Source organism: Equus asinus, chromosome 7, assembly GCF_041296235.1.
Source record: "Equus asinus isolate D_3611 breed Donkey chromosome 7, EquAss-T2T_v2, whole genome shotgun sequence".
NCBI lineage: Eukaryota > Metazoa > Chordata > Mammalia > Perissodactyla > Equidae > Equus > Equus asinus.
The window spans coordinates 85,528,131-85,555,364 of NC_091796.1; the positions used below are offsets into that span (position 1 = coordinate 85,528,131).

General features: G+C 41.1%; 1 protein-coding gene across 2 annotated transcripts in view; it reads right to left on the reverse strand.

The window, feature by feature from the left end:
- Nucleotides 1-2,419: 2,419 nt before the first annotated feature.
- TMED8 (transmembrane p24 trafficking protein family member 8) overlaps nt 2,420-27,234 on the reverse strand; it is a 38,142-nt gene continuing 13,327 nt past the window's right edge. Inside the window, exons 2-7 of one of the 2 annotated variants that reach the window (XM_044774103.2) lie at nt 17,628-17,709; nt 10,123-10,252; nt 8,221-8,347; nt 7,693-7,998; nt 6,100-6,228; nt 2,420-4,653 (exon numbers count right to left, since the gene is read on the reverse strand). In XM_044774103.2, coding sequence (XP_044630038.2) covers nt 4,559-4,653; nt 6,100-6,228; nt 7,693-7,998; nt 8,221-8,347; nt 10,123-10,252; nt 17,628-17,709 — 869 coding nt within the window. In that variant the 3' untranslated portion in view covers nt 2,420-4,558. Of the gene's footprint in view, nt 4,654-5,131; nt 6,229-7,692; nt 7,999-8,220; nt 8,348-10,122; nt 10,253-17,627; nt 17,710-27,234 lie in introns of those variants that run through there. The other variant, XM_044774104.2, reaches the window with a different exon arrangement.

The window sequence follows — 27,234 nt, forward strand, 5'->3', positions numbered from 1 at the left end:
CTATGAAATTAACTCTAGTCAACACGCCTGGGGACTGAAAGAAATCAAAGCACATATGCTAGAAATCTGATCATGAGTTCAAACCAGTGACCAGAACCACAAATACTTTCAAAGCCAGCGCCTTGCCTTTGGACTTAGTTTTTGAGAAAATGACTATTTGTGAATGAACCCCACTATGGGGGCTTTAGGCAATTGGGTTTTCCTAGCTTAGTGACAAGAGATTTAAACAGGAGGGGTGTATGTGGCTTTCGCGGTTCAGACAGGGACAATGCAACACTTCAGATGGAGAAGTGATTTCTCAAATCCGGCGACACAACACTTAGCAAAGTTTTTCTCACACTTTAGGTCCCAAATCCTGCCCAGCCTCATAATCTAAATAACTGGATCAATGTTAAAGGAGTGCCCACAGGTGCTGGACAGGTTAGACAAAGCAAAGGGGTGCCACTGACCATCACCGGGCACCAACTGAGCCAAAGCAGTTCCCGCCTGGGTGCCTCCCCCCATTCCCCGAAAAGAGGCCACCAGGAACCAGCTCTTGGGGGGTTCTCCAGAGAACGCTAAGGAGCTGCAAACTCACAATGAAACTGCACTACAGCCAGTGACAGACTATAGTGCCCAGAGATGGACGGCTTGCTCTGTTTATTACTCAACTCAATTAATTTGTTGTCCTCATCCGTACAGCACTGTCACATCCTCTTCACTCATTTGGTAAGGTTACCAAGAGTTCCAATTGCACGGTAATACACGAGTCACTCAGCTATCCCAACACGAAACTGTAAATCATAATCCCTGCCCTGCTCTACTTCCAACCAAGGTTGATTGCCTTATCTACTCAACTCACACTATTATTTAATTCTGGTTAATCAGGTAACCAGAGGCCCTGGAGACCATGCTGCCAGGGCTAAACAATACCACAATTAAGACATCAGAGAAATGAGGGAGCCTAGTCCATCTCTCAGCTGTGTGGATAGGATCCCAAGTAGGTGAAGACTGGGACTTCGGCCATATGGATACTTGCGATATACTGGGGTGGTGGAAAGCACCCAGCTTGTGATTGGTTTTAGGCACCCATTCCCTACACACGATGACTTGCTCTCTTGTTAATACATCCCTTAACAAGTTACCCCTTGCAACGACAACAACAAAAAAGAAATGACCTTTTTATCAGACAGAAACTCACTTTCTAACTCTTTTCAATCACTGAGATTATATTGGGATGGTGCTCTTCCCTTTTCTAGCAGATTCAGGTTTCTAGGAGTTCTACACTTTTGGCCAAGTGGAAAGAGACTAGTTAAAGAGGCTGATGTGGACCTTTTAGACCCAGGAGAAATTCTAAATGGAAGCTCTAAAAGAGAGACCACGCTGTGTCATTTGCTTCCATTTCCTGCTGTGTGTATGACCATCCCACACAGATTAAAGAAGATGGTGATTCCTACACCCCACAGGGAGGTCGGCCTACAGGGAGCACAGCTTGTTCACAAACATACTCTTGTGGCTTGAGGCTCTTCTGTGATGTTGGTCAAAATTAACCTATTTCATCCCTTTCCTGGCCATAGTCATAACCAACCAAGGCTACAGTGACACAACTGGAACTCCTCCCAGCCTCTTTCTGATCTCACCATCTTTTTTCTTGGCACCAGACTTGTAAATTCCAGAGAATATAGAGATGAAATCAATGCTCAGGTCAGGATTACACTTAGCAGAGGAGACCTACTCAAAAATACCCCTAAAGTCGACACTGTTGGAAAAGACAGCAAAGTGGGTTTGGGGTTTCTCAGACAAGCACAATGAGAACCAGTGAGGCTTCTGGCTTAAAGAACAATTCCAACTAATGAAATGCAAATGAAATAACTAAACGAAATCAGGATATGAGAAAAATTCCAGGATACATTTGATAGCTTTTCTCTCTTCCCCTCATTTTATTCTGTTTTCATTCCTTACTATCAATTTAAAAAGGGAGTTCTCAAGGTTCATGTTCTCATGTTTCACTCATGCCCCTTCCTCTAAAACAATTGTCTTTTATGTAAATATTAGGGTCACGCAACTCTGTACCTTAGACCCATATACTCTGGGGGTAAAAGGCAACCTTTTGCAAAAAAGTCGTCTTAAAAAATAAATATCAAAATACAGACTGTAGGTTTGGGTTTCACCTAACTCTTTCAAAGAGGGACTGAGTAGGGCTCATCAAAAACATACAAACTTGGGGCCGGTCCCATGGCCTAGTGGTTAGGTTTGGCGTACTCTGCTTCAGTGGCCCAGGTTCAGTTCCTAGGCACAAACCTACACCACTCATTGGCAACCATGCTGTGGCAGCGATCCACATACAAAACAGAGGAAGACTGGCAACAGATGTTAGCTCAGGGAAAATCCTCCTCAGCAAAAAAGAAAAAAAGACATACAGACTCAGATCTTTCTATAAATGATAAGTTTTACAATAATATTCAATCCCAGTGATTAATACAATACAGAGAGCTTTCAGATTTAACTCTTCCATATACATATTATAAGGGACAATATATACTTTTTAAAAGTCTGAGATTTTCTTTACTAAATAACAGATAAAAATACTTTTAAAGTGCATGAATCAATGAAGAAAAGAATAACTAAGAATGGCCTAATTTCAAGTTGCTACTTACTTCTATTATAAAGCTACATATTGTCTGAGGATTGAGTTTTAATTTCAGAGTCCTGAGGATGTGTCATAAAGCAACAGAGACTGTAGTCCTTCCAGAGCAGCTTCACAATTACCCTCACGCTGACATGCCAGTTAAAGAAGAAAACAGCAAAAATTATGGCCTGAGGCGGGAGGAAACACAGCATGAGTTTTGAAAGATGGAGACCAAGAAACCTTTCTATGAGGACCACCTCCCAGATAATACACATTGAATGAAACAAGTCTGCTAAAACCCAGGAGCTCTCTGACACAGGACACCTGATGTCTGTGCACAGAACATACGCTAATTTGCCCCCTGTGAAAGGCAAGAGAATTGTGGAATCATCTTTGTTTAAAAATTAGCAGTTTAGCATTATAAAATCGATGTGCTAGGTATACCTAAGGGTGTTTACTATAGACTTCTACTGTTTGCTGAAAATTTTTCATAATAAAATGTTGGAAAAAAATTAACACTTTAAACATGTCTTCCTTTCTAAAAGCCCCATCTCCAGCAAAAAGTAGCAAAACTAAAGAAATTGAAGGAATTTAAGAGCTCAGCCACTCTGTGTAGAGAACTCTAGTCTCTCTCCCACTATGATGCGCTTTCTTTCGATTGTACGTTCATGTTTATTTGTGCTCTAGAGAACAGGGTGGGGTGAAAGCAAGTGATTTTCATCTTGCTATCTGGCTCTATAAACTTGGACTGGGAGAGACTAAGGAAATGACTACCTCTTAGGATCTGCTGGGCTGGGATATTCTCAGTATATTATTACTTGTGCTTCAGTAAATAATAGTTTATCCCTAAAGTTCAGTAATTATAGAAATTTATTATGAGAATAGCGAATGAATTAGACGGTGAAAATAGCTATTTTGTGCTAATTGAACAAAGAAACCCTGATTGTTAGTGAACACCAGTACAGAATGAAATGTAACGATGTCCAAGACTTCAAAAGTGACCAGACAATAAGGGGCACACAGAGGCCATGGGACCAAGTCCCTCAGGCTTCCCTGATGCAACAGAACTAAGATTCCAAAGAAAATAAGTACAGAGAATCTCATGGCAAAAATAAACAATAAGTGTTATCCCACGGAGCTTGCTGTGGCCTGTGAGCTCCTTTTTAAGAGAAAGTCAGAAGTTAATAAACAGAAAAATTAAGCAAGGCTTTAGCTAACTGGAGAACAGCTCAGTAGAAAATTCTTTTATAAAGATTCATTCAATTAGCTAAGGCAGGATTCAACTTCAGTGGTGAAAGAGTGGTCACTCAGCTGTCTGACGGGATGACACGCAAGTTTGCTTTTTACCGCCCAAATAGACAATCGCTAAAATAATTTCTAATTTTTTCCAAGGTATATAAATTTTGGCCAGTGTAATCCTCTATAAAATGCACTCAAATATAAAACAATGGATGTACGATGCTGCTCAGAGCAGGGGGATGCTATGACCATCCACAACATCCTATCCTACTCGAGGCTTTGCACCCAGGGGAACGGAAGGTGCAGGCCATATTGCCCTTTGTTCGTGACAGAGATGCTACTGCAGACCTACTGGAGGAGCCCTGCTCTGTGAGTTCCTGCTCATAGAGGGAGGAAAGCCTTGGTGTGAGGCACCCACACGAGGGAGGAATGAGACAAAGGAAACCTCGTGAAGAAGGTGACACCTCAGAGTAGGCAAAGGACTTTGAAATCCTGGAATCACAGGATATCTCTGATGGGCTAGTCAGTTCCTCCACACTCAATCCTGGGAGAATGGGCAGCTTTCCTCACAACCTAGAATTCCTCATGGGGAATGCAGGGGTAGTTTGGGACGATCCATCTCAGAAGGGGCAGACTCTCCCAAAGCATCACAGGACTGACCTGCGGGAATGGAACATGATCACTTCCCAACTTCGCCTAAAATCATCATGTTTAACTCCACAGAAGAGGTGGTCTCAATGGCTCAGAGCAGATGGAAGCCTTCCGAGAAACAGATGGAAAGTGTTCCAAAGGCAAAATGAAATGTGCTAAAAAAATAAATAAAGTAATAAATAAATCTAATTATTCCTCAAAATTCTACGGCAGTAACAGACTTGACACAGGGAATAAGAAACAAGGAGGTACAGACAACCACAGTGGTCCCTTCTCTGCCTCCCCATCTGCCTGAGACCCCCGACCCTGCGGCTCTGGTGACCACTGGCTGCAGCACCCTGTGGCCCTCTGGGCTTCAGGGTGAATGGAGTGGGAAAGGCCATCACCAGGGAAATGCAAGCTTTGGCCTGGCAAAGAAGAAATCCAACCAGCAGCAACAGTGCCGCTTCATTATCACCTTTCCGAAGAGACTCTGCACACCTGAAGCTTTACGCCCTCAATGCAAGAAACCCAAATCCAGAAGCTGTGGAAGTCTAATTGGTTCCAAAGCAAATTTCTAAATAACCCTCTAACTCTAAAGACAAAAAAAAGTGGTGGGGAATCTAGAGTGTTGTTTTTGGGTTTTTTTTTTAACCTTCCATCTCTTTGATTATACAAAAAAACAATTTTGTAACACTGGACTTTCAAAGATGTGAGTTCTGAGATCAAGCCAGCACCTAATTTCCACCCTTTCCCCGTCAACCACCAGTGCCCTGGTCAGGGACACTAGCTCTTGAAGCAGGAAGTGATGGAGGCAGTTTTTCTTCCCAGAAGATCTTAGACCACATGGATCATCACTTTAGCTTGCACAGAAGTTCTTGCTGTAATGGCAAAGACAGGCTTAGGAAGGGGAGGAGAGGAGGCAAAGAGGCAGAGTCGAACCATCGGGACTGATAACACCCCTCCAAAGGCAGTGAGGGCTCCCAGCCTGTGCTAGAGACCACGAAGAACCGGCAGGCGGGAATATGGCAGTGGTGAGAGACTGGACAGAGCTGCCTCCGTCCAAGAGACTGGGTTCCTTCATGGACAATGTGCTTTTCCCTCTTCTAGCACTTCTGAAAAGCGAAGAGAGTGGGCGCCACTAAACGCGTCTGCAATAAAGGCACCGGGGGAGGAGGGAGCAGCCATTCGAATAATACACCTTGTACCAAAACAAACTTATTTTTAAAAGACAACACTCGACTTCCTTTTAGGCTCTTGCCTTATGGGTTCCTTCGGAGAGGGATTTTGCTGGAGTCTGAAGCAAGAAGAGCATGAGTGAGGGACCACAGAACAGGGGTACTACACCACCGCCTGTAGAAGCCAAGAAGGGGGAAAAGCTACATGGGGGCGACAGTCAGGCATGCCAGGCAGGGCGTGAGGGTCAGGAGCCTCACACTTAACTTTTAGCTCTCGCCTATCCAAAACAAGAGGCCCCAGCTGGCAGCCTGCTCGAGCCCACAACGCCCACCTGCCTCCCGTCCCAGCCAGCCTTCAGCTCGTGTAGTAGATGTGGAAGTAGAGAGTCTTGTTGCGCAGCAGGGAGTAGGAGTTGTCAAACTTGAGCAGGTAGATGCCCTCACCGGGGTAGTCGTGGCTGCCAGCCTGCACGTCTCGGTGGCTGTCCCGCCGGTACACAGGCATGACTTCCCCATAGCGACCTCGCAGGGAGCTCCTGGAGCCTCTCTCCACATCTCCAACTGGGACAGGGTCTGCGTGAGCAAAATGGCAGAATGTCTCAATATGAGTTGAGAGACTGAATAAGTCCTACCGGAAGGTCAGAGGATGAACCAGGTGACCTAGCGGCTTTCGCCAAGGAGGGATGCTATCGCCCTCCTACAGGAATTGGAAATGGCTGGTGGCCTTTTTGGCCATCACAGTGACTAATGGGTGATATTGGCATTTGGTGCCCAAGGGTCCAGGACTGCTAAACACCTGGATAGTACCTGCTCAACAAAGAAGCATGGCACCCCAAATGCCAATGACGTCTCCACTGAGAGACAAGGACTTTGACTCGCCAGCTCCAGAAGTATCAACATTTCCAAGGAGAAAAAGATATTGAGAAAGTACGATTCTGACATCCTTTCATTCAACAGTGGAAAGAACCAGCTAATGGAGGCAGGAAATGGAGACATGCTGCACAGAGTGACCTAGAACTTTCACTTGGCCTCCTGAAGAGCAGCAAATAAGATCTGAGGTTCTCCTCCCTAAATACCTTAAGATTTCCCTGCAGACCTGCTTTTTCATGTGGAAGCAAGTTAAGGGATTGATTTTAAGATTATATAGGAAAACCAAAGAATAAAGCCAGTGCTTAGAACCTACTCTTTTTTTTTTTTTTTTAAAGATTGGCACCTGAGCTAACATCTGTTGCCAATCTCCTTTTTTTTTCCTTCTTCTCCCCAAAGCCCCCCAGTACATAGTTGTATCTTTTAGTTGTAGGTCCTTCTGGCTGTGCTATGTGGGACGCCGCCTCAGCATGGCTTGATGAGCAGTGCCATGTCCACGCCCAGGATCTGAACCAGCAAAACCCCAGGCCACTGAAGCAGAGCGTGCTAACTTAACCACTCAGCCACGGGGCCAGCCCCAGAATCTATTCTTATGTTACAAAAAAAAACATGTCCCTGGGCCATCCTGAGCAGGCACTGAAAGTAACAACTGGCCCAGAGCACAGAAACTACTTTCGAAACTGCTCTAGGCATGAAATAAAGAGGTCACAGTAGTCAGCCAGCTGTGACAGCTCGGAGGGGAAAGAGAATGCATCCATTTAGCAAACTGTAATCACCCAGTTTGCTTCCAGGCCAAGAATAAATGTAAATATCTCAAAACTAAGAGAGAAATGTAAAATCATCTCAGGTTTATACGTGATCTGAAAAACCCTGCCTCTCATACAGCAGCACTGACCCACCCCTCTCCCTGCCCTCGGCCCAACCCTGTCCCCAGGGAGATGCTGGGGAAACAGCAGGTACTGAATAAAAGGAAAAGAATCGATACCAACCCTACCAGAATGTTCTTTGAGGGTCTGACTTTGGCCTGCATCACTCATCTCAGCTTCAGGGCTGAAAGGGATTCCCCACCTGCATTCTAAGGAAGAGGACTAGTACAACACAGGAAGTGGTCACCAGAAACTAGGTTGAGCCAGAAAAGGAAACTGCGAATTATGTTAAAATTAAATTTACCTTCAATCTCCTCCTCCTCTTCCTCATCTTCATCCTCATCCTCACTGGAATCACTGACCTGCACAGTTATGTCAGTGCTGGTTACAGGGGTCCAGTCAAAATAAACTCCAAAGCCAATGTCATAGTCATCGGTCGCAAACTCCCAGCAGACACGCTTCCCCTCTGGATGGGTAGGAACCCGGATGGTCACCACCTCACCCCGCTTCACCACCAGACGGCTGTTCTTCTCTTTGCCCAGCTTGCTTTTGAATTCCTTCATCTTGGCAAAGGTCCAGATGCACGGAGGAGCCATCAGAGGTGGGGAGACTGAAAGGACAGGCAGCTTACTAATGAGAAACAAGCGGAAATGCCGCCACACCTGGCATTTTGCTTCGGGAGGGCGTCACAGTCAAAGACATTCTTTCTACTGGCTTCTTTGACTTCCTTTCACAAGTCACTTTCTTTCTTTCCTTCTACCTGCCTGCCTGCCTTTCTTTAAGTACCCATTGGAAACAAAAGAAACATTTTCTACACTCCCAAAGATCTCACCTTTCCTGTGGTCCCCCAGAAGATCTGCAGATTCCAAATCAGCTGAAAGAATATCTATAGCTCCCGTGTGCTCAGACTGGATCATAACGATGTCCCCAGACCTTTGTGGAACTTGATACTTGGCCATCTGCACAACAGAATTCTGGTTAAAGGACATACTAGAGTGGCAGATTCCAATTAGCCTCTTTCCAAATGAAGGCTACCCAACCCTGCCCTATTACCTCCACTCTCCAAACCCAAAGCCTAATGTGCTTGTCAGCATTCCTTCTCTTTCCTCCAGGTACAGGTTACCAATAAATTCTACTAATTTTTTTTAATGCCACCAAAATGTTACCTAGTTTAAAGCTTCTTTCTTGTTCTCTCCTACCTTTTCCAACTTTCCCACTCCAGACCCTTTATAAAAGCCTCATCTGCAAACATCCTCAAGGCTTGCTGCTGACTTCTGCATCAGCAGCATTTCCAGGCCATGCCTTGGTCTCGCCTCGGCCTGCACAGTATCTCCCTGCAGCTCCTCTCATGACAGCGCTTGCCCCCGGGGTTAGCTCAGCTCCCACTCTGCCATACATCCTCTGCTACAATTCCCATTCAAAGGTCACTTCCAGATCACTGTCAATCAACTCACCAAGCACTGCAGAGAGAGAATACTGGTTCATATATATATACCGGTTTACATTCTCTGTCCCCTCCGTCTCACCCATGGCACACCTTCCTTATCCTATAGGTTGTCCCATCCACTAACATTGTTCTAAAAATAATTACAATTTCCCCTTAGATCAGACCCGGGATTTGCATTTAAGGAGTATATTTGCTGCCAGACATCTAACCTATATGCAAGAGTACAAATGTCACTTGATGCTCAAAGCCCTTGCTAACCCATGGGAGGAGCCTGCAAGCTCTCCCTAGTGGGTTTCACTTCAAATCACTCAGATTACTGCTCCTACTTCATGCTATTGTGCCTTAATGTCCCGCTCCTTCTCAGGAGCAGGCAATTGAAGAAGAAATGCACACCTACTGCCAACATGGGAGAGCACATCAGTGAGACAGCAGTCCAGTTAAGAGACCATAATTATATTTACAAGACATAATAAATAAATTTTGTAATCTTCCCAGACTACACTCTCATAATCATCTATTTCTGGAGAATAAGTCCTTCAGTTCTTATCTCCATTGCTAAATGAGGTGAATCAGACTTTGGCTAACTTGCTTGAATGAGTCTTTCCTTCTCCAGAAGGCTAACAAAGAATTTAGTTTGCACCTTATTAGCTGCATAGCCTTAGCAAAGTCACTAACAGCTCTTAGCCTCAGTTTCCTCATTTGTAAAATGGAGACATAGTGGGAGCTATCTCACAGGGCTGTTCTCAGGAGTAAATGAAGTACTGTGGATAAAAATGCTTTGTAAACTATAAAGTATTATACAAATGTAATTACAATGCTTGGTGTTGTCTTTATTGACACTAATACCATTTGTTATTATAACACATATGTTAATAAGGATACAAACAAGCCATTCCTCCATGGCAAGGAGAACACTGCAATCTGTACCCTTTCCATGGCATCTTTACCATAAATACTGAGTAGATCTACCACAAGGAAAAGTGAGGCTAAAACACAGTCCAATGGTTTAAGGCTTCTCACAACAAGAGGATTTTAGACAACACGTAAACACTCATTCTAACACTTCATTTTCTGAATAGGTGCCTACTGGCTGCTAGTACAGTGACGGGCTCTGTGGGAGATATACCTCATCATTCTTCAAATAATCAAAAATGAGAGGCCCCTAAAGAGCAAAGAGAATTCTGCGAGCCACCCTCACAGTGCTTTCACTTCCAACCTGTCCGTACGTCTCTAAGTTCTGATGCCACAAACTCCTTTTCAAAGAGAGAGCGAGAACGTGCTCCTTACCTTGTTGAGGACCTGGGCCTGGTCTGTAGGCAGCACTTCCTGTTCCACCAGGGCCTGAGCCTCCAAGGCACTGGCTGCTTTCCGCAGATCTTCAGCGGCATCCTCACTCCCTGGAGATACCATCTGTGGCCTCTCAGAGGAATAGAGCATGTCAATTAAAGGACTCTTTTAAAAGGCACGACAGTCCTGGAGAAACTCAGAAATAAAGCAACCTTCAAAAGACACCCCCCACAACCTCTGTTTTCCTCTGCTAGTTAGATCTACTGTCACTTTAGCTGATCTCTGCCCAGGGCTGAACTGGCCCACAATAAAGCGACGACAGTGTGTAAGGGCCCAGAGACTAACAAAGCCAGGTCCCAGGCTCCAAGAACCATGGGAAACACACAACTCCGTCATAAGATGGACTGCAGGTCTGGTTTCATTCCTCATTCTGGGACCCATGCCATTTGCTCTACACAGAATTTCAAAAAAGGAAAGTTAGAATCCCAGTTCTGTTCTGTATCTAAAGCCACTGGTTAGAAGCAAAGGAAGGAGGCCTAAGGCAGAAATTGATCACCAAAATAAAGGAAGTGCGAACTGATTAGCCCAGAGCAAAGTCTCCCAGCGGTGCCATTTCACCCCCTATCGCTGATAGCACACCATTCCCAGGGCACTGGGTAAGAAAAAAAGGTAATCACTTTCTTTTCTTTTTTAAGCACATTAATCTACCATTCCAATCACTTAAAAGACAACTATTTGAATAGTTAGTTTTAAAGAAGCAAGGAAATAATTTATGCCCTCTTCCATTTCTCCTGGCTCCCAGAGAGACTAGAAGGGAGTCAAGTGCCAGGGCTGTCGCACAATACCCCAGGCCTCTCGGAAAACTGTTGCCAACAAAAGGTGGCACAGATTTTTTAAAGCAGCAGTTATCAAAGTACAGTCCAGGGACCCCTGAGGTCCTGAAGACTCTTTCAGGGAAGGCTGTGAAGTCAAAACTTTCCCATAAAAACTCTAAAATATGATTTGCCTTTTTCTCCTTTTCATCTTCTCAAGACTATACTGTGGAGTTTTCCAGAGACTACGCGACACAGGATATCACAACAGAATGAACGCACAAAGCAGATCTGAGAATCCAGCTGTCTTCTGTTAAGCCAGACATTAAAGAGATTTACAACATCTCTCTTCTCACTAAATTATTTTTGCTTTGGAAAATAGTTGTTTTCCATTAAAAATATGTTATTTATATTAATGTAATGAGTTCATTATTGTTATTTTTAAATGAATCAATAACTATTTTCTGATTTTTCAGTTTTAATTTCTAACATAGTAAACATTGATAGATAGAACCCACATAAACAAAAATTCTTTGGGGTCCTCAATAATTTTCGAGGGTGTAAAGGGTTAAGAACCACTGCTTTAGGGCACAGTTTCCTCAGAAAAGCTGAGTAAATCACTGGAAAACAGTACTATAAACCACAGGGGGAAAAAGAGGGCTTATTTTGGTGTTCATTAGTTTCTTTGTTTCTCACTCCTACTTTATAAATTACCTCTTCTTCAGATAAAACAGAGCCAACTTTTGGAATATCCAAGTCACTCCAACCCACCTCAGAACAAACAAGAGGTAGTTACTATGAAAGTTAGAGCTGTGGGATACTGTTGGATTTTTATGGGTTTGCTTGGGTAATCCTGTATAAATTGTAAATTGGTCTAGGCTATGAGCCTATTTATCCTTGTTTTCTTTTTCTTTTTTCTGTTTTTTGCTGAGGAAGATTAGCTCTGAGCTAACATCTGTCATCAGTCTTCCTCTTTTTTTGCTTGAGGAAGATTAGCCCTGAATTAACATCGGTGCCAGTCTTCCTCCACTTTATATGTGGGTTGCCGCGACAGCATGGCTGACAAATGGTGTAGGTCTGCGCCCAGGATCTGAACCTGCAAATCCAGGCCCCTGAAGTGGACTGCACTGAAATTAACCATTATCCCACAGGGCTGGCCCCCCATATCCTCGTAAACACAGAAATTACGGTCCATTTTTGTTCTTGACACAATTTATTATTATCTGTCTCCTCTATTAGAAGGTGAGCTTGATGGCAAGGACTGGGTCTTACTCCCTCTGTTTGCACAGCATCCACAGCCAAGCCTGTCATATGGAACCATAAGGCCCTTTGCGCTCCGACCCCATTTCCTAGAATGACCTCATCTCACCTTGCCTATTCCACTCTTGTCACAGTGGCCTCTTGAATGCTGAGACTCCTCAAACACCTCAAGCACTCTCCACTTGAGGGTTTTTGTACCTGCTGTCACCTCTACTCAGAATCCTCTTCCCCTAGCTACCTTATGACTTCCTTCCTTCAGGGCTCTGCTCAGCCATCACTTTTGGGGTACCTTCCCAGATGTCTGTATCTAAAACAGGTCACCCTCCCTGGCCCCAGCACTCTTTACACCCTCACCCTGCTTCACTTCTCTTCATTGTGCTCCTTATTGCCTACATACTATGTACCATATTTTGTTGATTGCAAGATGCCTATTTGTTTTCAGATTTTAATACAACTGAAAGATGGGATTTGAGCTGTATTAAAAATCGGTGGTGTTTTAAAACTGCCACAGGCCTGGACTGACATCGAGTGCTTCCCCAGGAGATTTGTGTTTGCTTCTGCCAGTACTCGGGAGTGCTACCAACTAGGTCAACTTGAACCTAAGTTCTGTTTAAGGGTTTTGTTTAGACAACACTGGTAGAGTGAATTTAGACAACAAACTGGTGACTGCAGACTTGTGGTTCATATTCTCAGGGAGATTTCTCTTCCTGCTCTTACACTGTGCCAAGGTTGAGACATTCAAATCTCCTTGCTGTCCTTCTCTGTGTGGAGGGATTTCTTTCCTTGATTATCTTTTCACCCAAGGTGCAGGCTTTCGGTGTCCCAGCTCCATGGGGGAGTCTCTTATTAGACTCTCTATCTCAGCCATTTTTTCCTTTCTTAGTAGCACATAAAATAACAGTGCATCTTACAGTTGGTGGCAACCTAGATTCTATGAAATATGACACATGCTTGTTTTCTGTTCGCCTCCCCCATTAGAGTATAAGCTCCATGAGACTGGAGACTTGGATTGTCCGTTCATATGTGGTAACTTCCGCGCCCAGAACACTGCCAGCTAAGTAGGCTCTCAATAAATATCTGTTAAATGAATACATAGTAGACACCCAATAAATATTTGTTGAATGAATAAATGAATAAATTAACTTTCTTTGGGAACAAAAGAGGAACATTTGGAATTTGAGGATACAACAGTTAATCTGAACCACTAGCCTGACCTTACTGTACATGGCATCTAAAATTTAGTCTCTTCTTTTGTGCATATCTGCACAAATATGGTTCTGCTCATAAAAAAAAAATTTTAAAGAGGACATGCAACAGCCACATAAATTTAATATTCACTTAGCCTTTTATGCTCTGAAGAATTAATGAAAGATATTTTGGGAAAGATCAATTGCAAATGACTAGATGCTGATGATAAACCACGTAAAGGTAAACTCCCACAGTGAGCCTTCTGGTTTGTGCTGACCCGGAACAGAGAGGCCATCCCACAGGAAGGGGAGAGTCTGGCCAGCCAGCCAGCCTCACTAGAAGAGATAGAGCTGTTTCCGTTTCCAGTATGCACAAACATAAACACTATACTTTAGACATCACGCTCGCGGGATTTTCTTCTTCACTCTAGATTTCAGAAACAAAACTTTAAAATTAAATCTCCTTTTGTCTAAGAATGTTCTATGCTCCTTGCTCAAAAAATTTATTTACGAGCCAGCCCTGATGGCCTAGAGGTTAAAGTTCAGTGCTCATGACTTCGGCGGCCCAGGTTCATTTCCCAGTCACGGAACCACACGACCTGTCTGTCAGTTGCCATGCTGTGGTGGCAGCTCACACAGAAGAACTGGAACGACTTACAACTAGGATATACAACCACGTACTGGGGCTTTGGAGAGGAGAAAAAAAATTTATTTACTCTTAGGAGGAAAAAACAGTTCTGTGACAAAACCCATCCCCCAAGGATCCTTCAAATCAACATGTGCAGAGAAAGGGTGGTGGCAGGAAGAAAGAAAGGAGCTCTCCTCAGGGGATCTGATGAGAACATGAATGGTCTCAAATAATCAAAGCCCTGAAGAGGCCATGTCTTCTATAAGGATTGTCACATATAATAACCCAGTTGCTCTAAGCACAGAACTCAAAACCCTTCTATTGCTACTTAGGACAATAAGCTTTAGAGTTGAACAAACCTAAAGCTGTGTGAATTTGGGCAAATTATTGAATTCAGTATTTGATTTTCCTTATCTTACAAAAAACAACAGGTATACTTATTTCATTAGGGTTGCTATGAGGATTAAATGAGAGAATACATTTTAACACCTATATAGTATTGAGAAAATAGAAATATTTGATTAAAAGTAACTCTTTTATCACTGTAACAGAGAAACATTCAATAAAGTACGGCTATTACATTATTACCAGCAACTATATTATAATTATATTAATCATTATGATCTTCCATCATCTGAATTCTGGGGGAAAAGCTTCACTCCATAAATAAAGGTAAAAAGAAAGAACTTCTAAACAGAATTCAAGAAGCAACAGATTTTTTTTTTTTTTACAAGTTTTTATGTGGATATTTTTATTTCTCTTGGGTATACACCTACAAGTGGAATTGCTGGGCCATATAGTAACTTTATGTTTAACATTTTAAGGAACTGCCAAAGCAGCTGCACCATTTTACATTCCCATCAGAAATACATGAGCGTTCCAATTTTTTCACCATCACCAACACTTGTTATAATCTGTCTTTTTGATTATAATCATCCTAGTGGGTGTGAAATGGTATCACGTTGTGGTTTTTCTTTTTTATTAAGATTATGATAGATTACAACCTTGTGAGATTTCAGTTGTACATTATTGTTAGTCATGTTGTGGGTACACCACTTCCCCCTTTGTGCCCACCCCCCACCCCCCATTTTCCCTGGTAACCACCGATCAGTTCTCCTTGTCTATATGTTAACTTCCACCTATGAGTGGAGTCATATAGAGTTCGTCTTTCTCTGTCTGGCTTATTTTGCTTAACATAATACCCTATAGGTCCATCCATGTTGATGTGAATGGAACAATTTTGTCCTTTTTTATGGCTGAGTAGTATTCCATTGTGTATATATACCACATCTTCTTTATCCAATCATCAGTTTCTGGGCATGTAGGTTGGTTCCATGTCTTGGCTATTGTAAATAATGCTGCGATGAACATAGGGGTGCAAGGGACTCTTGGGATTGCTGATTTCAGGTTCTTAGGATAGATACCCAGTAGTGAGATGGCTGGGTCATAAGGTATTTCTATTTTTAACTTTTTGAGAAATCTCCATACTGTTTTCCATAGTGGCTGCACTAGTTTGCATTCCCACCAACAGTGTATGAGGGTTCCTTTTTCTCCACAACCTCTCCAACATTTGTCACTCTTGGTTTTGGATATTTTTGCCAATCTAATGGGTGTAAGGTGATATCTTAGTGTAGTTTTGATTTGCATTTCCCTGATGATTAGCGATGATGAACATCTTTTCATGTGTCTATTGGCCATCCGTATATCTTCTTTGGAGAAATGTCTGTTCATGTCCTCTGCCCATTTTTTGATCGGGTTGTTTGTTTTTTTGTTGTTAAGCTGTGTGAGTTCTTTGTATATTATGGAGATTAACCCTTTGTCGGATAAGTGGCTTGTAAATATTTTTTCCCAATTAGTGGGCTGTTTTTTTGTTTCAATCCTGTTTTCCCTTGCCTTGAAGAAGCTCTTTAGTCTGATGAAGTCCCATTTGTTTATTCTTTCTATTGTTTCCCTCAACTGAGGAGTTATAGTGTCCAAAAAGATTCTTTTGAAACTGATGTCAAAGAGTGTACTGCCTATATTCTTTTCTAGAAGACTTATTGTTTCAGGCCTAATCTTTAGGTCTTTGATCCATTTTGAGTTTATTTTGGTGTGTGGTGAAAAAGAATGGTCAATTTTCAATCTTTTGCATGTGGCTGTCCAGATTTCCCAGCAATATTTGTTAAAGAGACTTTCTTTTCTCCAATGTAGGCCCTCCGCTCCTTTGTCGAAGATTAGCTGTCCATAGGTGTGTGGTTTTATCTCTGGGCTTTCAATTCTGTTCCATTGATCTGTGCACCTGTTTTTGTACCAGTACTATGCTGTTTTGATCACTGTAGCTTTGTAGTATGTTTTGAAATCGGGGATTGTGATGCCTCCAGCTTTGTTTTTCTTGCTCAGGATTGCTTTAGCAATTCACGGTCTTTTGTTGCCCCATATGAATTTTAGGATTCTGTGTTCAATTTCTGTAAAGAATGTCCTTGGGATTCTGATTGGGATAGCGCTGAATCTGTAGATTGCTTTAGGTAGTATGGACATTTTAACTATTTTTATTCTTCCAATCCATGTGCATGGCATGTCTTTCCATCTCTTTATGTCGTCATCAATTTCTTTCAAGAAAGTCTTGTAGTTTTCATTGTATAAATCTTTCACTTCCTTGGTTAAATTTATCCCAAGGTATTTTATTCTTTTCGTTGCGATTGTGAATGGGATTGAGTTCTTGAGTTCTTTTTCTGTTAGTTCATTGTTAGTGTATAGAAATGCTACTGATTTATGTATGTTAATTTTATACCCTGCTACTTTGCTGTAGTTGTTGATTGTTTCTAATAGTTTTTCTATGGATTCTTTGGGGTTTTCTATATATAAGATCATGTCATCTGAAAGGAAGTAACAGATTTTAAAAATATCTTAACATTCCCCCCTACCCCAGCCATCAATTTTGTGTGGGCATGGAGACCACAGGTTCTACTGGACAAAAGTGTACCATGAGTTGGTCAGTTGAACTATAATACCCACTAGCTTAGTGTTCTCCAAAACATAGTTTTTCATTAATTATTCCATTAATGTTTCATGGTTCCCACTCATTCTAGGGCTCAGTACAATTGTTCCCTTTCTGTTATACACGTTGATATCAATGATGACGGGTGGACAAGATTGATAAAGAAGGAAATTAAGAATGACAACATGAAGGTCATCATAATGAATTAATCTGAAAATTACATAATAAAAAACTACCTCCAATCATGTGTGTCGGAGTGTGAGTGTGTCTGACAGAGTGTGTGTGTGTATGTGCATGCATTTTATGGGTAGAAACCAGACACTTTCTCTTGCAAGTCCACCTGGGATCTACTTTAAATGTCTTAACATTTGAGCCTGGTCTTCAGGAGAAGATAAATGAAGACACTGCACTATTTGTTTCAGTTTTATTCTCTAAGGGTAAGATAAAATTTTATAACTGAAATAGATCTGACATTGCTCCTAAATACACTTAAAGCGTTGATTAATTAACAACAAAATCATCCATACCCTTCACTTCAACTTGTCTTCCCCTTAAAGTCATTGCCCACTTCTTGCATCAATTCTGATCTCAGAAGATAAAACCTCTAGAAACATTTCATCCAATGCAGTAACTGTCCCTACCTGTAGGATGAGGAATTGGCTTCTGGATCAGAGGCAGGAGCCACTGGAGAGGTGACCTTAGTGTTTTCTAGATCTTCATTCTCTAGAAAATCAGGGGAAGAAAAATTCAATATCTGAGAGGGAACACAATCATAATTATCTTGTACCTTTAAAAAAATCTGGTAGTTTCAACCAACTTTCTCATTTCAAAAATATTCTGGGCACAAACTTTATACTCTGGGATGCCCAGTACATCAATTATCCAAGTCATCACATCTAAGTATTTTCAGACAGTCATAACTCATTCATAAAAAAATAAGTCATTTTCTAAAACAAGTCCCCAAAGAATTACTCCTAATTCAAGAATCACACTTCTCAAAAAGCAGATGATTAAATTAGGCAGAACACAGAGGGCAGAGTGGGATGCAGGATGCAACGAACCGGGATTCAGTGCCAAAGGATAGTGTCACTTCTACACTCAATAAGCTCACATCACTATATCCAGGTCAGGTAAAGGATTTTTCTACTTTCATTCATTTACTTACTCACTCACTCACCAATGATTTCTTGAATAAACGTTAGATGCCTTCAAGGAGTACATAGGTGAGATGCATAATGAAGGCCATGTTCCCCAAGCTCACAACAAGCCCATGGCTGATATTTTCATAGCCATTGGCAGCTAAGAAAACTGAGATATAGACAGGATTCAAACCCAGGCACATGCTCTAAACCATTAGGAGCTGTTAAGTTTTACGGTTTGTTTGCTTAGTCTTTCCTTGAGCACTCAGAAAAGCATATGGTTCAGTGTATTTAGATAACCCCTGGTTTAACCTCTTCTAGTTAAGACAGCAAGAAACTGAAGCCCCAAATTGACTTCTCAATACCAAATACAACCTCAAACACTGAAAGATTCAGGTTAGTAGCAACATAAAAGTGCAAATGACAGGCAAATATCTGTGATCCAACTTTAGTCTCTTTTTATGTATGTGAACAAGATCTTTCTCTTTTCATCAATTCACACCCTTCTAGGTGGAGCGACCTTACAGCTTATGTCACTCAATTTTCCTCTTGTGAGATAATAGAAAATACATATATTAGTCTCTGCCCCCAGTTCCTGGCACAGAACTCCTAAAACCCTTATAATTCCTAAGTGATAAGAGCACTAGAAGCATCTTTTGTTCTAATCTTTTGGTCTTTGACCCCGGTTCCTGACACAGAGTTCCTAAATCCCTTGGAATTTCGTGGGTGATAGCAGTGTATTTGTTCTAACGAGGTGACTGTTGGTGGGCTCCTGATGGGGGCTGCTCACTAGAAACACCAAGCCCTGATTAGAAGCTTGGAATTCTCAGCCCTACCCCCCATTCTCCAGGTGGGGAGAGGGGCTAGAAATGGAGTTAAGGATTGATCATGCCTACGTGATGAAGCCTCCATAAAAATCCCAAAAGTATGGGGGTTTGGGGAGCTTCCAGGTTGGTGAACACATCTGTACACTGGGACACTGACACACCCCAACTCCACAGAGACAAGCTCCTGCATTCCAGACCCTCCCAGACCTCACCTTTGCATCTCTTCATCTGGCTGTTCATCTGCATCCTTTACTGTATCCTTTAATAAACTGGTTAACGTAAATAAGTGTTTCCCTGAGTTCTGTGAGCTAAAAAATAATCGAATCCAAGGAGGAGTGGGTCACAGGAACTTCCAATTTGTAGCCAAGTGGGACAGAAGTCGTAGGCAACCTGGGGACCTACTAATTGCAACTGACCTTTGAAGTGAGGAGGGGTGCAGGGGGTGCAGACTTGTGGGACTAAGCCCTTAAAGCTGGGGGATCTGACGCCATCTCCAGGTAGAGAGTGTCAAAATTGAGTTAGATTGTAGAAACCCAGCTGGTGTCACAGAATTGCTTGGTGTGGGGAAAAAACCCCACACATCTGGTGTCAAAAGTGTTGTGAGTGTGGGGCTGGCCCCGTGGCCGAGTGGTTAAGTTCGCGCACTCCGCAGCAGGCGGCCCAGTGTTTCGTTAGTTCGAATCCTGGGCGCGGACATGGCACTGCTCATCAGACCACGCTGAGGCAGCGTCCCACATGCCACAACTAGAAGAACCCACAACGAAGAATACACAACTATGTACCGGGGGGCTTTGGGGAGAAAAAGGAAAAAATAAAATCTTAAAAAAAAAAAGAAAACATTTAAAAAAAAAAAAAAAAAAGTGTTGTGAGTGTGGCAGTAGTGCGAGAGTCAAGGAGAAACACAGGAGGAGTGAGCTTTTCTTTACGCCTCTCAACAAAGGAACTGAGTCTAAGACATCGTCAGATGTTGCCACTCAGTGAAGATACCCTTTTCACAGACGGATAATGAGAATAGAAAGTTCTTCCCTACGTTGGCCTAAGTAAAATCTGTGTCCTAATAAATTCTGCTCTTTGATCACTCTGCCCCCACAATATCCTTTCAAATATTTACAGCCTGCTATCACATTCCAGCAAGTTCCTTCCAGCCTGACCAGAACTTCCCTCCAGTTCTCTCAATCATCCCTTAGATCTCTGACGATGCTGACCATTTAGTTGTTTCACTTTGTCCCACTGAAAGAACGCTAAAACAGACAACTCTGTCAGATGTGACCTAACCCATGCAGAGTACACTGAGACAATGATCTCTTAATAAGGACGCAGTATTTCTTGACGTAATACCTTAACCAGGCACTAGGTTTTTTGTAACTGAAAACTTACCGTTGACCTAAATAAGTCAATCAAGATCTCCAGGGCTTATAAAAATACACTTCGTCTAAGCCCAGACTCTCCTATGCTCTATTTTTGAAACAGATTTTTGGAAAATAATTGACTTTTTAACTTAAATGCAGGACTTTACATTTCCATATTATTTATTTCAAATTAGCTTTTTGAGATTACACTAACATATGCTTTGCTCATTGTAGAACACATTAAATACAGATTAGAAAACATTTTACAGTTACCCTTCTAGACTTTGATATACAAATAATCCATTATTCAGTGTAGAAAACTCAGGAAATAAAGATAAGCCAAAAAAAAAAAGCAAAAAACAACACAACCAACCACAATCCCACTAGGCAAAGATAACCACTGTTTACATTTTGGCGCATATCCTTTCAGAAGTACATTTATGCATATACTGACATGTGTGTGTGTACATATATAGGTGTATATACATCTATATATTTATGTATTCTCCCTATCCAAAGCCATCAACTTTGTGTGCGCATGGAGACCACAGGTTCTACTGGACAATACTGTACCATGAGTTGGTCAGTTGGATTGTGATACTTACTAGCTCAGGATTCTCCAAAATACAGTTTTCACTAATTATTCCATTAATGTTTCAGAGTTTCCACTTACTGTAGGGTTCAGTACAAATATATATAAATATTTGTTTATATTCATATTTCTGAAAGGACATGCACAAAATGTTATCAAACATTATTCATGAAGACTTTTCAGGGTTAGTAAACATGGGGCTACACCACAATTTTAAATGGCTGCATATTATCCCACAGGCTATACCATAATTTCTTTAACCAATCCCCAAGCCTCTATTGTTAAAGCTGGAGGCTGTTTCAAATATTCCACCTTTACTGACAATGATGCTGCACTGGAGGTGTCTACAACCCTTTCTTAAGAACTTTCCCTGTTCACAGCCTCGGAAGGGGCAGGCCCTGTGACCATGATACACTATGCTGGCCATAGCTCATTGGGTGAACACCTGCCCAAAGTCAGTCCAGTTTTCTTCCCAAATACCTGAAGATGGCATCAGAGAATAAAACAGTCTGAGGAGCTTCAGTGGGGTCAGAGACTGAGCCTACCATTTTCGAGAAGCTTTCTAGGTCAGACAAAAGCAGATGACTAAGCAGAGAAGACAACTGTCAGAGACAGGAAAATGATGCATTCATGCAAAGAGAAGCAACAAGGGACCACGGGGTCCAGGAGGAACACAGATGCAAAGAGGCTACCTGACCACTTTCTAATTCCCATGAGGTCCAACTGTGCTTCCTGCAATCAGATTCTGTAAGACTGCTTTCTGTCCTAACAATAAGCTCTCTTTCTTTTTATTTTTTATTGTGAAATATATCATACATACGAAACACTGCATGAAAAGTAGACACCGAGCTAAAAATGTTAATAATACCAATACCTGCATACTCACTAACTAGGTTAATTACTAGTACTTCAAAATTTAAAACTCCCTTGTGTAACGCCCCTTCCCAATCACCTCTCTCCCTATTCTGAATTTTGAGTAAATTATTTCCTTGTTATTCTTCATATACTATAATTATATTAATTACTACTATGTAAAAACTTTCTTATTTTAAAAAATTTTTAAACATACACAAAATTAGCAGTGGAAGGAAGACTCATGCACCTGTCACCTATGTTCTCAACAACATCTTACATCTTATTTCATCCATCCTCTGCCTCCCTGCTCTACCACCACATACACAGTGCATTATCTAAAGCAAAGCCCAGACATCATTACATCCATTTAGAATATATCTCTAAAGAAAAAGACTTTCAGGGCCAGCCCTGTGGCCTAGTGGTTAAGTTCAGCATGCTCTGCTTTGGCGGCCTGGGTTCAGTTCCTGGGTGCGGACCTACACCACTCATCAGCAGCCATGCTGTGGCAGCAACCCACATACAACATAGAGGAAGACTGGCACAGGTGTTAGCTCAGGGCAGATCTTCCTCAGGAAAAAACAAAAGAAGGAAAAAGACTTTCAACATAGGTACAATATCATTATCACTCCTACAAAACTGGCAATTCCTTAATATCGTTTCAAACCCAGCCCATGTTCAAATTTCTCCAATTGTTTCACAGATTGTTTTTTAACAGCTGGTTTGTTTCAATCAGGATCCAAGTAAGGTTCACACACTAAATTTAGCTTATATGTATCTTAAGTCTCTTAATTTATAACAATCTTCACTCCATTGTTTTTCATACAATATATTTGTTGAAATAAAAATTAAAATATCATGTGACCTACAGACTTTGCACATTCTGAATCTGGCTGCTTGCATTTTCATGGTGTCACCTTAACAGATTCTTCTGTCCACTGTGTTACCTGTAAACTGGTCGGAGATCTACAGCTGGGCTGATACAGTAGCCACTAGCACATGTGGCTAAATTTAAATTAATTAAAATTAAACATAATGTAAAATTCAGTCCCTCAGTCTCACTAGGCACATTTCAAGTACTCAATAGTCACAAGCTGCTAGTGGCTACTGTACTGTACAGCACAGAAACAATTTCATCACCAAAGAAAATTCTACTGGATAGTGTTGACCTAGAGGCTTGGTTCAGTTTTGTCCTCGCAAGAATACTCCAGACACGGAGCATGTAATATTCCCACTGCACCACATCAGAAAGCACATCGTGTGTGGTCCTCACAACTTTAATGGGGTAACGACTGATCGTTGGGTTCTTGTTTTCAGCCCAAGTCACCTAATGGCTTTAGCAGCCATTCACGATCATTGTCTAAAATAGATCCAGCATTTCGTTAGAGGCTAGAAAATGATTTTTCTAATTCTAGCACTTTCTATATTTATTAGTTAAATTCTTGTATAAAAAAATAACTTCCCCTCATCAAGTATTATTCATAAAAGAAAGGCAGGATAAAGGCTTGAGTCTTTCCTAATTCTCAGAATACTGAGTGAGAACCACGGCAATCTCCATTTATTTATTTTTTGAAGTATTGTTAGAAATATGTGGATTTTAACAAATATTTTATGTGTTTCAAGTTTTTCTAGTTTTGGCCAGTGGGAGCTCCTTAGAGTAGGCTTCTGTGTCTTTTTAATGTGACCGCAGTGGTCTTGTTTACAGACAAGTTCCAAGCTCACCTTATAAATGCCCTGCCCCAGACCTGGAATCAGCCATCTCTAAAGAGTACTGGTTCTTCTTCATGAGTCCACAATTAGGTAAAATATCACACACAAATATACATACATACACACGCACACACGTCATGAATTCATCCACATACTTCCAATTCAGATTAAATCCAATTCAAACTGAATCTAATTCAGGAATTTTAGCTACATTTAATTTTATTTTTATATTTCTTGGTCTCTTTTGTGGAAAATCCTAGATCCTAATAATATCCACATAAAAACATATTTGCTTTATTCTACAATGTAAATATAATAGTTTTAAAAGAATAATATTATGGGGCCGGCTCAGTGGCACAGCAGTTAAGTTCACACACTCCGCTTCGGCGGCCGAGGTTTCACCGGTTCGGATTCCGGGTATAGACATGGCACCACTTGGCACACCATGCTGTGGTAGGCGTCCCACATATAAAGTAGAGGAAGATGGGCACAGATGTTAGCTCAGGACCAGTCTTCCTCAGCAAAAAGAGGAGGATTGGCAGCAGATGTTAGGTCAGGGCTAATCTTCCTCAAAAACAAAACAAACAAAAAAAGAATAATATTATTACTAAGAATATGGTTACTAAATTGGAGGTTAAGATCTATTTGCAGTTATTTTTATCCCTATGATATATCCTAATGGACATATTCTCTCAAATTTTACTGTTTTAAAACTTGAAATACTACTTGAATTAATAATTCCATGTGTGGTCTTGCCACCAACTTCTGGTTATGCCACAAGGCTCATTTGTTTCATTTTGTTTTGATTTTTTGAGATTCTTTTGGATTGATTACTTATTCATTTATATTGATATAAATCATGTTCATGTTTCCAAAGTCAAAACTTTTTTTTAAAGGGAATATTCAGAGAAGTCTAACTTCTCTTCTCCTACAGATGGCCACTTTTATCAGCTTTTTAATTTAATCTGCCATTATTTCTTTTTGAAAATATAAGCAAATATATACACATATATTCATATTTTACCCCTTTTCTTAGAGGAAAAAATACACATTCTTCTGTACCTTGGTGGACCATCAGTACACCAGAGTGATGTCCCTACCAGTGGACATTTGGGTTATCTCCAGCCTATTAATGTTACAAATTGTGCTACAATGCCTTGAGCACAGTTCATATTTTTGCCAGGGTGTCTTTGGGATAAATTCCTAGTAGTAGAATTTCTAAGGCTAAATTCCTCTCCACAGAGATTGTATCATTTTACATTCCCATCGGCAATACGTACGTGCCTGCTTCCCTACGGCTTCCTCCCTTTGATGACAGAGCTTGACATGTGAGGAATAGTATCTGAATCTTAATTTGCACTCCTCATTTTTAAAGCATTAGAGCATTGTTTTCATATAATAACCTCTTTTTACTTTATTTCCTTAGGACAAATTGAAATGTCTTGTCTACACATTAAGACTTTTATACATATACACATTGCCCAATTTTTCTCCAAATTTCACTTCTAGTAGCAGTGATAAGTGTGACCATTTTGCCATAGTCTCCTAACACTATTCCTGACAATCTTTGCCAATCTGATAGATAAAACACAATGAGGCTTTACTGTTTTAATGTGCAGTCCTTTGATATTTCATGTCAAAACAAACTCTTTCTTTCCCACCACCGCCCCCCACCCCCCGCCCCCGGGGAAGATTCGCCTTGAGCTAACATCTGTTGCCAATCTTCCTCTTTTTTGCTGAAGAAGATTTGCTCTGAGCTAGTGTCTATTGCCAATCTTCCTCTATTTTGTATGTGAACCACTGACAAGTGGTGTAGGTCCACACCTGGGGAACTGAACCCGGACCAGAGAAGCAGAGTGCACCAAACTTAACCACTAGGTCACCAGGGCTGGCCCAAAACAAACTCTTTTATGCTTTGTTTGTTTGTTTTTGGTTAAAAACATGAGGTCATACCATACAAACAGTTTAATCTATCTTCCTCACTCAACTATGATATTTATCCATTTTAAGCAGCCCACTGAATCTGCCCTTCAGATATCACTTCACCAAATGTTTTACCAAAATCAAAATATACTATATACACAGCAACCACATCAAAAAGGGAATCCTGAGTTAACAACTTTGCCTGCTTCATTCAACAGACCTTTACTGGGCCCCTGCTGTGTGTCAAGTACTGCATTCCATATTGGGAATACAGAGTTAAATTAGACATGATTTGTGCCCCAAAGATGTCAGCCTACAGAGGAAAAGAAACTCATCAATGAACAACTGCAATATAAACGTGGTGTTATTTAGAATAGAATTATGCCCTAAACATCACAGGAACACAGAAGGTACTTAACTAATTCAGGGAAGAAAGGTGTCAAAAAAGGTTTCCTGAAAGAGATGACAATTAATCTGTCTTAAAGAAGAGCAGGACTTGGCCAAGTCATGTGGAAAAGGGCATTGCAGGCAGACAGGACTGAATGAGCAAGAGCAAGGATAAGAAAAAACACCACAGCGAAAACTACAGAACATTGATGAAAAAAATTAATGAAGACACAAACAAATGGAAAGACGTCCCACGGTCATAGATTGGAACTTAACGTTGTTAAAATGCTCATATTACCCAAAGCAATCTACAGATTCGATGCAATCCCTATCAAAATCCCAATGACATTTTTTACAGAAATAAAAAAATACTAAAATTCATGTGGAACCACAAAAGACCCTGAATAGCCAAAGCAATCTTAAGAAAAAAAGCACAAAACTGGAGACATCATACTTCCTGATTTCAAAACATATTACAAAGCTACAGTAACTAAAACAGTATATTACGGGCATAAAGACAGACAATAGGCCAATGGAACAGAATAAGGGCCCAGAGATCAATCCACACATATATGGTCAACTGGTCTTTGACAGGTGCCAAGAATACACAACGGGAAAGGACAGCCTCTTCAACAAATGGTGTTGGAAAATGGATATCCACATGCAAAAGAATGAAATCAGACCTTATCTCACATCATATAAAATCAACTCAAAATGGATTTAAAAACGTAAGACCTGAAACTGTAAAACTCCTAGAAGAAAACAAAGGGGAAAAGCTTCATAACACTGGCCTTAGTGATGATTTTATGGATATGACACCAAAAGTACAGGTGACAAAAGCAAAAATAGACAAGCAGGACTACATCAAACTGAAAAACTACTGCAAAGGAAAGAAAACAATCAACAGAGTGAAACCTATGGAATGAGAGAAAATATGCCAACCATATATCAGATATGGGGTTAATTTCCAAAATAGATAAGGAATTCCTACAACTCAATAGCAAAAAAACCCATTAACCCAAATTAAATATGGGCTAAAGACTTGAAGAGACATTTCTCCAAAGAAAACATACAAACGGCCAACAAGTATATGAAAAGATGCTCAATGTCACTAACCACAAGGAAATGCAAATCAAAACCACAATGAGATATCACCTCACACCCAGCTATTACAATGGCTATTATCAAAAAACCCAAAGACAAGTGTTGGAGAGGATGTGTAGAAACTGGAACCCTTGGACACTGCAGGTGGGAATGTAAAACGGTGCAGCCACTATGGAAAACAGTATAGAGATTCCTCAAAAAATTAAAAATAGAAATATCATATGATCTACCAACCCCACTTCTAGGTATTTATCCAAAAGAATTTAAATCAGGATCTTGAAGAGATATTAGCACTCCAGTGTTCACTGCAGCACTAGTCACAATGACCAAGATGTGGAAACAACCTAAATGTCCACTGACAGATG